This window comes from Echinococcus granulosus (assembly GCF_000524195.1).
Source record: "Echinococcus granulosus chromosome Unknown EG_S00010, whole genome shotgun sequence".
Taxonomy (NCBI): domain Eukaryota; kingdom Metazoa; phylum Platyhelminthes; class Cestoda; order Cyclophyllidea; family Taeniidae; genus Echinococcus; species Echinococcus granulosus.
Window position 1 is genome coordinate 977,943 of NW_020170390.1, and position 12,369 is coordinate 990,311.

The 12,369-nt window shown below is 41.1% G+C and overlaps 3 protein-coding genes across 3 annotated transcripts; 1 reads left to right on the forward strand and 2 right to left on the reverse strand. All coding sequences in view use genetic code 11, as the record gives it.

Moving 5' to 3' along the window:
- Positions 1 to 690: 690 nt before the first annotated feature.
- EGR_02318 (Sodium/potassium-transporting ATPase subunit beta-1) lies at positions 691 to 2,906 on the forward strand (the record flags this gene model as incomplete). Its single annotated transcript, XM_024491567.1, has 6 exons — positions 691 to 868; positions 892 to 1,035; positions 1,247 to 1,539; positions 2,149 to 2,220; positions 2,579 to 2,649; positions 2,732 to 2,906. 6 exons carry the CDS (start codon positions 691 to 693, stop codon positions 2,904 to 2,906), a joined length of 933 nt encoding a protein of 310 aa, XP_024354073.1.
- A 535-nt stretch (positions 2,907 to 3,441) lies between these two features.
- Positions 3,442 to 3,867, reverse strand: EGR_02319 (hypothetical protein; the record flags this gene model as incomplete). The annotated part of the gene is made up of 1 exon (XM_024491568.1): positions 3,442 to 3,867. One exon carries the CDS (start codon positions 3,865 to 3,867, stop codon positions 3,442 to 3,444), a length of 426 nt encoding a protein of 141 aa, XP_024354074.1.
- Positions 3,868 to 6,392: 2,525 nt separating this feature from the next.
- Positions 6,393 to 10,417, reverse strand: EGR_02320 (hypothetical protein; the record flags this gene model as incomplete). The annotated part of the gene is made up of 3 exons (XM_024491569.1): positions 6,393 to 6,488; positions 6,551 to 6,960; positions 9,754 to 10,417. The coding sequence occupies 3 exons, from the start codon at positions 10,415 to 10,417 to the stop codon at positions 6,393 to 6,395; spliced, it is 1,170 nt and encodes a 389-aa protein (XP_024354075.1).
- Between the last annotated feature and the right edge of the window lie 1,952 nt (positions 10,418 to 12,369).

A 12,369-nucleotide genomic window follows, 5' to 3' on the forward strand; every position in this document is an offset into this window, starting at 1 on the left:
CGAAAGTCCGATGATAACTAAATTCTGAAAAAATTGTCGGGATTTGAAGATTAGATAGTTACGAAAAGTATAAACTCGGGAAAATAACTATAATTATCATAACATCAAAAAACCGAGTCGATATGTAGATGACCACGTGGGTTATTATAATTGGAGTGAGGCAAAAGAGCCTGGCTTTTACAAATGACCATCGTGACAGTTGTGGCCGAAAATAGAATTTCAATTTTGTCTATCCGTCAAAAGACCAAACTAATTTTACTCTTTACCGCTAAATTTTTCTAACTTGTGAATTTACAAACAAAAGGCGAAAGGGGATACAATTTACCCAAATAAGTGTATTTAGGCTTTATTCAAATAAATTCATCACAAAATATTTGTGTTTGCAAAAAAATTATAATAAATATATTTGTATGTATAAATTGACATGATAGATCAATCCCGGAAATTTTCTAGGTTGATAAATACCGGATCATATAAAAGGCGCGGAGAATTAGAACAATTCGAAAATTTGAGGTCCACTTACGAAGAAACCCGTTGCATTCTATAATTTTACGTATAAATTTTTCATTTTTTACGGTAACTTTGTTCTTTCGTTACGTTTATAGTAAATAATAGACCAAATTTCCCTGGAACTTTTTGAGAGCATATGAGATATGAGCGAATTAAATCTGCTAAGGTTTTAATTTGGATATGGCTGAGAAAAAGATTCTTGATAAACAGAAACGTGAACATCAAAATTACGATTCCATTTTACTGCTTAATAAAAATGGAACGCTCGACCCGACTAAACCATCTTTCAGGAATAATTCTTTGCGATATCGGGGTTTTCTACGTCTGAACAGGAAAAAAGTCTCCAGGATAGGTGGTTGTATGCTAAATTTTATGTAGCAGTTCTCCTAATCATTTACTTCTTGTGCATTTATGCGATCCTCTTCGGTATAATGACAGGCCTTCTCATTATTGTGCTGCAGCTTTTTATTAGTGAGGATAAACCCTATCTAACTGGTCTACAAAGCCCTCTGAATCTTGCTCCAGGTAGGTTAAGTTACCTAAGTCCTGATTAAAGGATTTTATTTTTGTCAACTGAATCTAACCAGTTCTTTACTTTGTCCATTTTTATGGGCGATAAGTTGCACTTGTGATAGTTTTTGAAGCTGTAGTCTGTATTTACTCTTAGTATTTAGTAGCAATGGTGTTTTAATTTTTTAACATTATCTTTACCTTAAACTCAAAATAATCATTTTAGGCCTGAGTCATCGCCCTAATATTAATTTTATGACGTCACTTATTGCCTATGAGTCCTCGAACCCTCAGTCCTACATGCCCTACGTCCAGAACCTTCGAACATTTTTTTCTCTCTATGAAGAGGTTAACATTAAACCTCAAGATGGCTTTGCTACGTGCGAAAATGGCGTAAAAACACCGAATATTCCTAGATTAGTGTGCAAGTTTTATCCTATTCTTCTTGAGTCTTGCGTGAAGGAGAATAATTTCGGCTACGATAGAAGTGAGCCCTGCGTTGTAATAAAAATTAACAAAGTAAGTTTAAAACTATAATTGTTTGTCAGTAATTTGATTATTTACAAAAAGTCTTTGAAGGATTCGGCACTTAAATATGGGTGTATGGGGTTGACCACTTCTTTGTGCCGAAGTCGATTGAGGGATCTGCCAGTTTGTTCTAAGTCATCTGGTGAAATCGTTCGAACAATAAATGCTTGATTGTTGCATAGTTAACGCATTTATTAAGTGGATTTTTTGAATGTTTTATTAATTCTGACTAACAGGAGTCAAAACATCCCAAGAAAATTTTTTGGCAGTTTCTAAGACGTACTAAATTGTTCGGCTCACACAGTCTGCCTATAGAAATTTCACATTCGTTATGTGGCATTTACATTTAAAATCTACTAGTTATGCAACAGTTGTAGGATATGAGTTTTGGTGGTACAATAATAGGTTCTGATACTATGTGTTTGCATACATATATACTCCGACATTTGTCAATAAGTTCTTGTTTTATGTTTTATCAAACAGGCCAAAAGTTAAGCAATCCATCTCGAATCCGCTGGGAAATCAACTTTTACCAGTACTTGGGCTTTAAATTCGAAGTCATTTTAGTCAGGTGAATTTATCAATTATACAATTTTTTAGGTTTACGGATGGCTGCCCGACATCCAAAACACGTCGATGAGCCAAAGTCCTTTGCTTCGATGTTTTGGAAGAGTAAGTACGATTTACTAAGCTATTGCAGGTCAGATATTCCCACATGGAATTTAGTTTCAATCACTCTTAATATCACTCAGGCCTGTGCTTTCGAAAAGTGAATTTCTTAACGACTGGCAGTTATTTATCACGCTTTTTGAAATTTTTTCGCTAGCTACTTATTATTATTTCCAAGTTTGAGTGTTCTCTTCTCAAACTCCATGTAAAACCTAGTGCTAATAGAATGCACTATTTGCTATACATAAAACGGGTGTATCGCCTATTTGCCCTTCGATTTCCCACTGCATTTTCCCCAGCAGAGCTTGTTCCCTTGCTTTAAAAAATCGTCAGTTTAATTAAAGAGGCTCATTTATTTCAGTATGAGTCGAACTTCGAAGTTTTTGGCTCCTTACATTACTATCCCAACGTGACAATTGACGGCATTGTATAGTAAGTTCCCCTTACTGTTTCAGCGCAGTCTCCTTAATTGCTTCTTCTTCTGCTAAGCTGAGCTCTTCGGTATCTATTTTAGTGGGATTTTTGACAGCGTCTATTTCCCCTACATCATCCAATACGCTTACCGATCACCAGTCGTGGCCGTTCAGGTCAAAAATGTGCAACGAAACGGTCTATTCTTTTTGACCTGTCGCCTTTTCAACCTTAACACACCCACAGAACCTCTCAACTTTGAATTCCTCATCGACTAAACCCCGAATTATTTCTCTAACACTCAACCATGCCTCCTTTTTGTCCCGTGGGATGGTTATTTGTACGAACTGTTTACTATCGCGTTTTGTCGTGCGAACGGTAGATTCGAGAATTCCGGCAATGAATGGTTTGCCATTTGAGAGTCACAGCTTAGACGACCTACTTCACTATGAATTCTGGCTGTCAATCCTCTAGTGACTGGCATTCTTGCATCTAGGACCCGGCTTGGATTTGATATTCTTGCTGGGGATTGTTGTTATTTTTATTACACTTGTCCCTCTCCTGATGCATTTATCACCATGGCGAAGTCAGAATGTCTTGCCATTCCTAACTAGAATGGAAGAAACTCTAGGTTCACTCAATAAAACTGCAGTGAAACAACAAACAGCTAATTTTGAACTAGTTATTTTCGATTGCTAGAATGATTTCTTTTTACTTTTTGTGTGCAGGTTATCCTTGCTGGCCTCCACTTCTATAAATTTGCTTTTTTGCCAAATTTTCAGGTAATCTTTTGCGGTCTAAGCAAAACCACTTCTATTTAATAGTGTTCGGAGTTTGATTTTTTTGCGTATAAGAATCCGCCTCCTGAGGTCGAATTCCGTGTTTAGCAAGGAAGGTTTTGGTATAGGTCTGCTCTTCAAAGTCGTAGGGATTATCAGCGGCCTGGGGTGGTTTTTGAGCCTCCACCTCCACCAATAGGGGGTCTCTCAACTTCCGCCTCCTCCCCCTCCATCCGTCTAATGTCTTTGATTTCTTCGGTTTTTTGGGGCGGTTAGGGCTGCGGTAGAGGAGGTGTCCCCAACGCATTGCAGCGGCCCAACTAACTGCGACGAGTAGGTAAAAGAGGAGGTAGTAGGCTGGAGCCGCCCATGTCGCCATCACCCGCCAAACCTCTATACTGCTAAACCATCCCATTTCCGTTCCCGCAGGCTCGAAAACTCGCACTTCCGAGATCAACATGTGTTCCCTCTGTAAGGCATTTTATTTAGCTTAAGTACAAAAGTCCTCTTGCTTGCGTTTACCCACTCCATACACTACTCAGGAGAACGCCAATCTGGTCTAAATTTCCACTTAAATCGAGAAATAGGAATTTTTGTTTACTTAAGTTTACTTGCGTTTCCGCGGCCACAAGTCTTTGATATTTTATGTGTAGATTAAAATATTTGCTGATTGTGTTAATGTGTTTGTGCCATTTAAATGGACCGATAGGGGGTATTGGTTACTCACACTTTAAGCCAAATTTTTAAAATGCAACAAGTGCTAGTGGCTTTTATTTTTTTCAAAATAAGGATTGCAGTCCAAAAAAGGAACAGCCTCTGTACCTAAATATCAGCGTAAAATTGTTTTCCATTGTTTCTTAAAGCAGCTGCAATCTAAGAATTTTTCAATATCTTTAAGTACTTTTTGCATGCCTAAAACGCCTTACTTCGGCCTAAGTTTTCCTGCTTAGCTGATGTCGCCCCTGCGTTTACTTTGAATGTGTCACTGCAACCTGCGAGTTGAAGGTTAACTATTGCCGGAAAATGTGTAAAACTTTAACTGCTTGAATTCTTTTGGCGGTCTTCACTATTCGGTCATTCATGTTGCAGGTATATATCATGCTCTTTTTGTTCCCACACACGCGTTCGTAAATAGGTACATCTACATTATAGGCGTTTTGATTGGTCTTCTAGATTCAAAGTCACTCTCATGAATCCCATTTTATACAATTGGAAATGCAATATTTAGGCCATGTATAGATCATTTCATGAATTACAGTTTGCATGACAGCTTAATGGGCTGTTTTGATTATATAAAACTTTTTTTGATTTTGCTGCTGTCGAATGTCGTGTTATTGATGATGGCGTGGTAAAAAGATGGCGGAGTTCCACTATGATCCAGAGGACGCAGTCATGTTCGGTTTACGATCTAAGTAGGATCTGAGAAGGATTTGCCACTTGTTTTGCAAGCTGGGTTTGGCAAAGGTTAGTAATGAAGTAAAATTCTACTGTAACAATACTTCAGTGACCGGTTGTTGTTTTGTAGCCTGTGATACAAATGCTCAAAATTACTTACATTTGTGGCTGACAATTTCCTGCTTATCTTGATCATTTAAATTATGAGAGATTTAAGTTGGAATCCAATTGTGACTAAGGTAAATCGCTTATTTTGCCTAAAATCATCACCTGCAAAGAGGGTTAAAATATCGCGCTTGAGGTGATTGCTGTGGAGGTTTCTCACCTTACTAGTCTGTAGCGTAACTTTTTTACTTGTTTTGCACACTAGGGTCTTGCCCAATCTCTGCGAAAACTCAGCCAGTCGGTCCCACTGATATCTACTAGGTCAAAATCGGGCCTCTATCTTTACAATCAACACTTTGACGCCAATAAGAGGAACAAGTTTTCCCACAGACAAAATTAGTGACACTAGTGCAACAGTACTGGTCATGAAGACACGCACTCTTGATTCCGCCTATCTACTTATAATGCAGATAACATCAAGCATGATAGAAGACGTTAAAGGGGTAAGCCGATGAAGGCATGTAGCCCAACCAGTGTAATTGAAGTTTGCCAAAACTAAGTCTTCGATACTAAAGACTCACCACCGTCCAATCCGACGGCTGTTTGATGTAGCTACAGTCAAAACTACCCCAAATATTACCACTGTTCTTAGATAAACTACCAAGTCGACTTGGTAAACTACCGGTCCGTCTGACCACTTGAACCGCAACCGGTGTTGGCGGTTGGCTAACTGAAGCACTCTGAACAACTTCAATGCTGCATACCCTCCCTTGGCATATCACTAGGTGGAACGCGCTACGCCACGAAGGTTAACCTCCACTCCACTGACCTTGACTGCTTGTGGATCAGTTATCGACCATAACCATCCACAATCAGACGTGTTAAACTAAAGTACCCCGTGGGCAGTCAAAAACTAAAAGATGGCCTAGGCTTACATCAAAGTCAGGGTCGGTCACAAAGTACTATAGCACCGCCTTGACTCAATGTACCGTCAAAGACTGCCTAATTCTTAGTGATCGTTATTTTGTCCAAGTCACTTGCTTAAAGAAAATTGGACAATTTCACACACGTTATTTTGAAGTCAGGTGCATGAAATTCATTGGTAGAGGTTTTACTTGCTAGCCACATATGGATTGTGTTACCAGGTTTATTAAAAGCTGTAGGCATTACCAAAAGTGTCAAAGAATTCTTTTAGATCCCAATCGGTACCTTGGCCTCTGCCAGAACAGCTCTGATCATGACTCTACCTCATTTGCGTCAAACCGATCGTTCTGGTGAGCTCCTTTTCGAGGTAATCGGAGATAGCATTCTTCATGCCTCGTACGGCCACTAAGACATTAAATGTACTACACCATAGCTTCAACCAAAATGGACCTTCGAAGGCGTTACTTATGGACAGTGGAACAAAATTCACTTTGTAGAAGTTTCGTAACTTCTGTTAACACGCCAATACGCAAATTTAATCTCCACCATTTCACATGCAATTTAACGGGGTGTGGAAAGATTCGTCGACACATCCAAGCCACCACTACTGAAGTCACGAGGGTGGGAGACGGCCGTCAATATCTCAAACCCTTTTACCTACATTGGACAAGTCTAAATGAATCCGCACGAGTTTTTAACAACAATTGCAGCTAGCTTACCTTGCTTTGACGTTCTCCTGTGGATTCATTTTTAAATAGATTGGGTCCCTCGAGCCAGCACTGCCAAGTGCCTGAACCGAAAGCGGTTTCTGGGGCGACACGGAGCCAGCGAGCCTTCCACAGATGCTCCGTGGCCTCGTGCAGTGCCGAGTGGAGGTCCCAGGATCTCTCCGACCTGTCCACTGTCGTCTCTGCCGCTCCAGCGCTACCGTCGCCCTCACACAACTGGCTCTCCTCAGGGTGGCAGAGGCGTTCCGAAGCTAGTAAGTCCCATGCCTCGTCGGTGGTAATCATTGTCTCGCCCGAGATGGGCCTTCCGCGGGGAGTGAATTTCCAGCCCACCCGCACCATGCTGACATCAGTGCCTCGCAGAATGAGACCCACCAGGGGAATGTCCGCGTAGCAATCGACTTCATTTTCAAATTGACATCATAAGTGGGTATATTAGATCAACAATCTCATTCGTCCCTTGATGGGTACCTCATTCGATTTGTACGTAATTTATTATGTATATAACTTATTATAAAATTAGAATTTACAATGTGACTAGCTTATGCTTTCTTTTCCAAAGGAAGAATTGTTACCCTCAAAAAATTATTGCTCCATGTACTACCCGTTATAGCAAATCTCTGAGACGAACAAAATCAGCCACAAGGACTCCATTGTTTTCAAAAGTTTTCTCAAAATGTTGATTTCAAAGTGTTTTGCAACCGAAACTGTCACTTCTCAGTGGTAATCACCTTTGGTACGTAGTTATTAGGAAGGAAGACAACCGCCGTCATTAGGGTCAAACTGCCTTATATTTTCTCTTCCAGTGAAGGGATACTAATCCACACCAGCTACTCCAGGCAGTGTTCGGTTGTGCAGTGGAAAAGCCTCACAAAGGGAATATCCGTGTATCATTTGACTTGGTGACAAGATGCATATTCAACGCAAGTCTGCCCAAACATCTAGCGAGAAGTCCACTTGTAATATCGAGAGGAATAAGATGGAACCGGTAAACCTCGATAAGTAATGGATTTAAGCGAAATCAAACATCTGCCGTGGTTAACACCAGTGTGGCAGCGTGGAGATCATGTGGATTGAACGTGTCACACCTGGGGTGAAAAGAGCATTTCTTGCACCATCTGATAGAAGGAGCTGTCAATCAATTTCAAGTCTTCGAGAAGGATTGTGCAATTCACAGGTTAAAAGTTGTAGTGCATTATCATGTTCAAAAGGCGAAAAAAATAATAACAAATATCGGGCAGTTGATTGCTTTAATGCTTTGCCGCATGGTGTGGATTTAAAGAATTTTTTCCTGTGATCCCAACTTGCGCACTTTTCCTTCGGACCTTTTGGTACTACCACAACCTTCTCTTTTATTTATTCCTTAAGGGCCTACAACACATAAGTTTTGGATACCCAATTTACTTATAGCTCAGTGGTTTTGTCATCTTCAAATATCAAAACGGTGCAGAGTAACTATTGTCCATTTTTCGGAGGAGTGGTCCTGGGCTCTGCAGCGTCGCAAGGTAATTTGCTTGGTCGATTCATTCCAGTAGACACAGGATGCGAGGAATTGGGATCATCAACTTAGGTCCCCTTTCAAATCTGGCGGAAGTTACTCTCCTTCGATGGTGATAATTCAACCGTAATGAGCTTTATGGATAAAAGTTTTTACAAAGTACTAGTAAACTGCACACCAAAATGAAGTTTAGGAGCTCCAATTGCCGTGGCATTTAATATATTTAGCTTGCTTCTCAATGACAGTTGTGTAGTCGATCCTTGTCGCCCTTTCGTTTGTCTCCAAAATATACCTATTTTTATGGTCCATTACCTTGTCTTGCTACCCAAAATGTACTTTCAGTGGCACAGTAGTCAGGTGTGTTACTGTCGTTTCGAAAAATATCTACAACCATCATATTCACCTATATTTCTGCATTTCATTTGCCGCAATTCTTCCTTTCGGGCTTTTAAATTGGGAGGTGTTATGCTACCTACAACTTTTTGGGGAGTCACCACCCGAATAGATCACATGTTCTCCACTCAGTGGAATTTGAATGCCCTCCTCCGTCTTTGATGGGAATCAATTTATAAGCGCCTTTTATCATGCCAGAAAACAGGACTATGCAGTGCTCAAAATCCTACGTTAGGAGACCCTGGAGACGGCATGTTCCACATTTGGAAAGCAGCTGTTGTACAAGTTACCTAGGGAAGAGACACTGCAGCACCGAGTGATGGTGGGTGCGCATGCCACAGAACATTTGGAAGTGAGCTGTTCTGTACCTCATTTTCAAAGAACAACGGTGAGCACCTAATCCATTTGCTGGCCTATTATCACGCTTCTTTATTGCTCATACTAGGTTCCATGTCGTTATTTTATGCAACTATTCTACCACAAACGCCAAAAGGGGCCACTCTACCTCCCCTTTCGAACTATGGCCGCTTACATCGGCGCAATTTGGATGTAAAAGATATCACGTACCGTCGCAGACGCAATACCTAGGGTGACATATAAGAAGACGCCTTAGAGAAATTGGAATGCGTTGATTGTTTGTGTACATATTCTACCCCAGTATTATGCCTTCCTTCGTCTTCAGGGAAGTCTCGGGGCGCTGCATATTCTCTACAACTCTTATGCCCACTAGAACTAAACTTTACGGTATTTCCTACATTTACAAAGTAGTAGCTGTGTTTTAAAGTGAGCTAATTTGCAGCTCTAAGTTGTGCTAGTCGGATGCGTCCAAAGCACTTATGTTTAAAATAATTCTCCCTTCTAGGAGTCGCGCGATTTTTACCAAGGTGTCCATTGCCATTAATCCTCTTTGCGGGTTCCATCGTTGAAGGTTCACTGTTTGGGTATTTCTTTAACAATCGTACATAATATTGTTTTCTTTAAGTCTTAATCAAAAGCCGACCTTTTACACTATTTCTAAGATGTCAGATATCCCTACTACTAATATTAATGCCAAATTCGACTTGTTTTGAGGGTTTTTGGACATTTTTCGGACATTTTATAACTGTGTATACAGAACAATCAAAGTTAGTAAAATCCAACCGTAAAATATCATACAACAATAAATTTCCAAGGCTTGCTTAAAACTGTCAACAATGCATAGCAGATGGGAGCGTGACATTCATGGTTTATAAATTATCCCATTTGGGAATATCTGGACTCTGTCGAATAGGCGAGTATACGGTATCAGTTGAAAAAAACTTACTCTTAAAAATTGTCGTATCAGGACCGTGATTCGTGGAAGAATCTATCTGCCAAGTCCAAGCATCAAAGAAAGTTCCCTTTTCATCATTATTTTTGAGTTCCTTCTTTGAATGAGCCACCACCGCCTTTGACTTTGTTGAATCAGTACTCCCCTCTTCCCTGCCAAAGCTCTTGGCCTCAGTAACCCGAACGGAGTGGATGGAGAGGAGGGTGGCATTTTTCATGTCCACGGAGAGTCCCTGGTCGAAGGTGCGTTTAGAGAGGAGGCAGGCGTACTGACCGGCATCGGAGGGGTTCGCGGCGAGAACACGTAGTCCCACCCCAGATGTCAAGGGGATCTTGAAGATCCCCATGGACTCAGCTATGCCATCGGAGCTCTGTGAGACGCTCATTTCAAGATAAGTGCGACGTCCGTCGCCACTCCACGGGTCGACAACGCGGTCCCAACGTCGATGGATCCACCGCAGCGAATAGCGATGACCGCCAGAGCCACTAAACGCGGTAAGAACAAGACGCTTCGCATCTTTGCTTATGTAGCAGGGCAGGTCAGCCAAACCGCCTATCAACACCTCATGGGAAAAGGGACCGTCAAAAGTAAATTCCGCATACACCTTGGTTAAGCATCCCAGACTCGCCAACACCACGAAGAACACCTGACACCACATGGTATACCTCCGGATGGAAGAGCAGAGTGGTCGATAGAAGGCGCATTTTAAAATTTGCAATTTATTCGGCTGCTAATCAAGGTTTCAAGGAGGACTGAATTGCACCCCATAGAAAATCACTTCGCTAATTGTACACTCACTTGCCATTTAGTTTAGAAATTTAAACATGCAGTCTGATTGAATTAATGATGCAGTTTTCTGCTTTCTCCAATGTCGTCTACAATCTTCAAAACAGGTTTTTGGACTACACACTCCTCGAGGTGTGCATAGTTAAATACCAAATTCGTTTACATTAATGCTTTTTTAGCTAAAATGCATTCTTTGCGTCATCTGTTTCAATGATCACCATTTTGAAAGCTTCAAACGTTATGTGTCGAATCGCGACTTCTCTAAAAAAGAGGACATATTACTCTGACAGAGTGTGTACCATCGACGCGCAAAAGGGCTTGGAGCTACTGACATGATCAGGGGGTCAGGCCATCCGGAGGAGGTACGATGGCGGAGCCCCTAAGTAGCCCGTTACCAAAACCGAAAATTAGTTATTTGTATCCACTTTGGATTGTGAATGTGTATCCACGAAATATCATTTTATAGCTGCAGAAGGTTTGGGCTGTTTATTCGTTGAGATAATCACCATTCCATTTTATCACTCACCCCAACGAGACAAATGTGTGCCAATTCCACTTTCATGAAAGGCTCCACCTTCAGTCGATAGACCTCAATCTCAATCGTTTAATTTTCTGCAGGCAACCCGTCTTAAACTACTGCGTCTGCAAAGCAAGTCCAGTCTCTCTAGTGATAAAGGGTTTTGGAACTCAGGAGTGTGAACTGAGTAGTGAGTGGATCACTTGGGATAACCGCTGATATGTTCACAAAACAGACTTTAGAGTACAAGGGCAATTTTCCGTCACAATTCAGTCGGACAGGAGGTACTCCTTTCCCAACTACGGGTTGCATGAAGGAAGTGGCGACCAAACTGATGGCCTGAAACTTATTTTCATCGAGTTTGGACTCATTTGTTCGGCTTTTGTTGCGTGTGTTAACTAGTGCTGCATTGTGGTGCTCCCAGACTTCCCTGAGGACTAAAGCACATGTAATACTCGAGCATAATAATATATATTCGACTTGGGGGCTACCGGTATGACCCCGATGCCAGCCCACTCGGCGAAAGTACAATGGCGGAGCACCCACGTGACCCCTTTACTAAAACCAAGAGTTATGCAAGCAATATAGTATCACTCTCATCAAGTATGACAAACTTTTTAAACCTTGACTCTTATCACTTTAATCAATGGGGACACGTAAGTCCCCCTTCTTTGTTTTAAAGAAAAGAGAATTGTCCTGAACACTATGCGTCTTACTTTTGGTGAGTTTTTTCTGGACCCGATTTATCTAAACCAATCACCGGTAGTAATTTATCACTGCAGCTTTTTCAAATGCTCCACGCCAAGCCGCAGCCGCTCCAGAACCGAGGTCAACTCGATTCGCATCCAACAGGACCAGCCTAGAGTTTACGATGAAAGCGGATTCAAAATAAGGATGAAATGCCGCAGGGCACCAAAAAACTAACTAATAAATCCTCACTAAAATTCGTTACATGAACCTTTTCGGTCGTCTGACATCTCACACTTAGGTGGACGCAGAAATGTTTACTTATTGTCCTTACGAAAGCGTGAGTTCACTTAGACAAAACTGTTTGATTACACAATCTCATGCATAGGCTTATAAATATTTATGGTAAACTGTGATTTAGCTAAGAGTGTAAATTTATTTGACTGACTAAAAGGCGATTGTGCGTGGGAAAGCTTTCCAGTTACTCGAATGATTATCCATGCTTCTGCTTAGACCCGATTCGTCTGAATTTACTTCCCAGTTCTTGGGAGTTCAACCACCAATCTGAATCACTACAATCACTACCTGTAATCAGTTTTTAAACTGATTTGACACTTGAG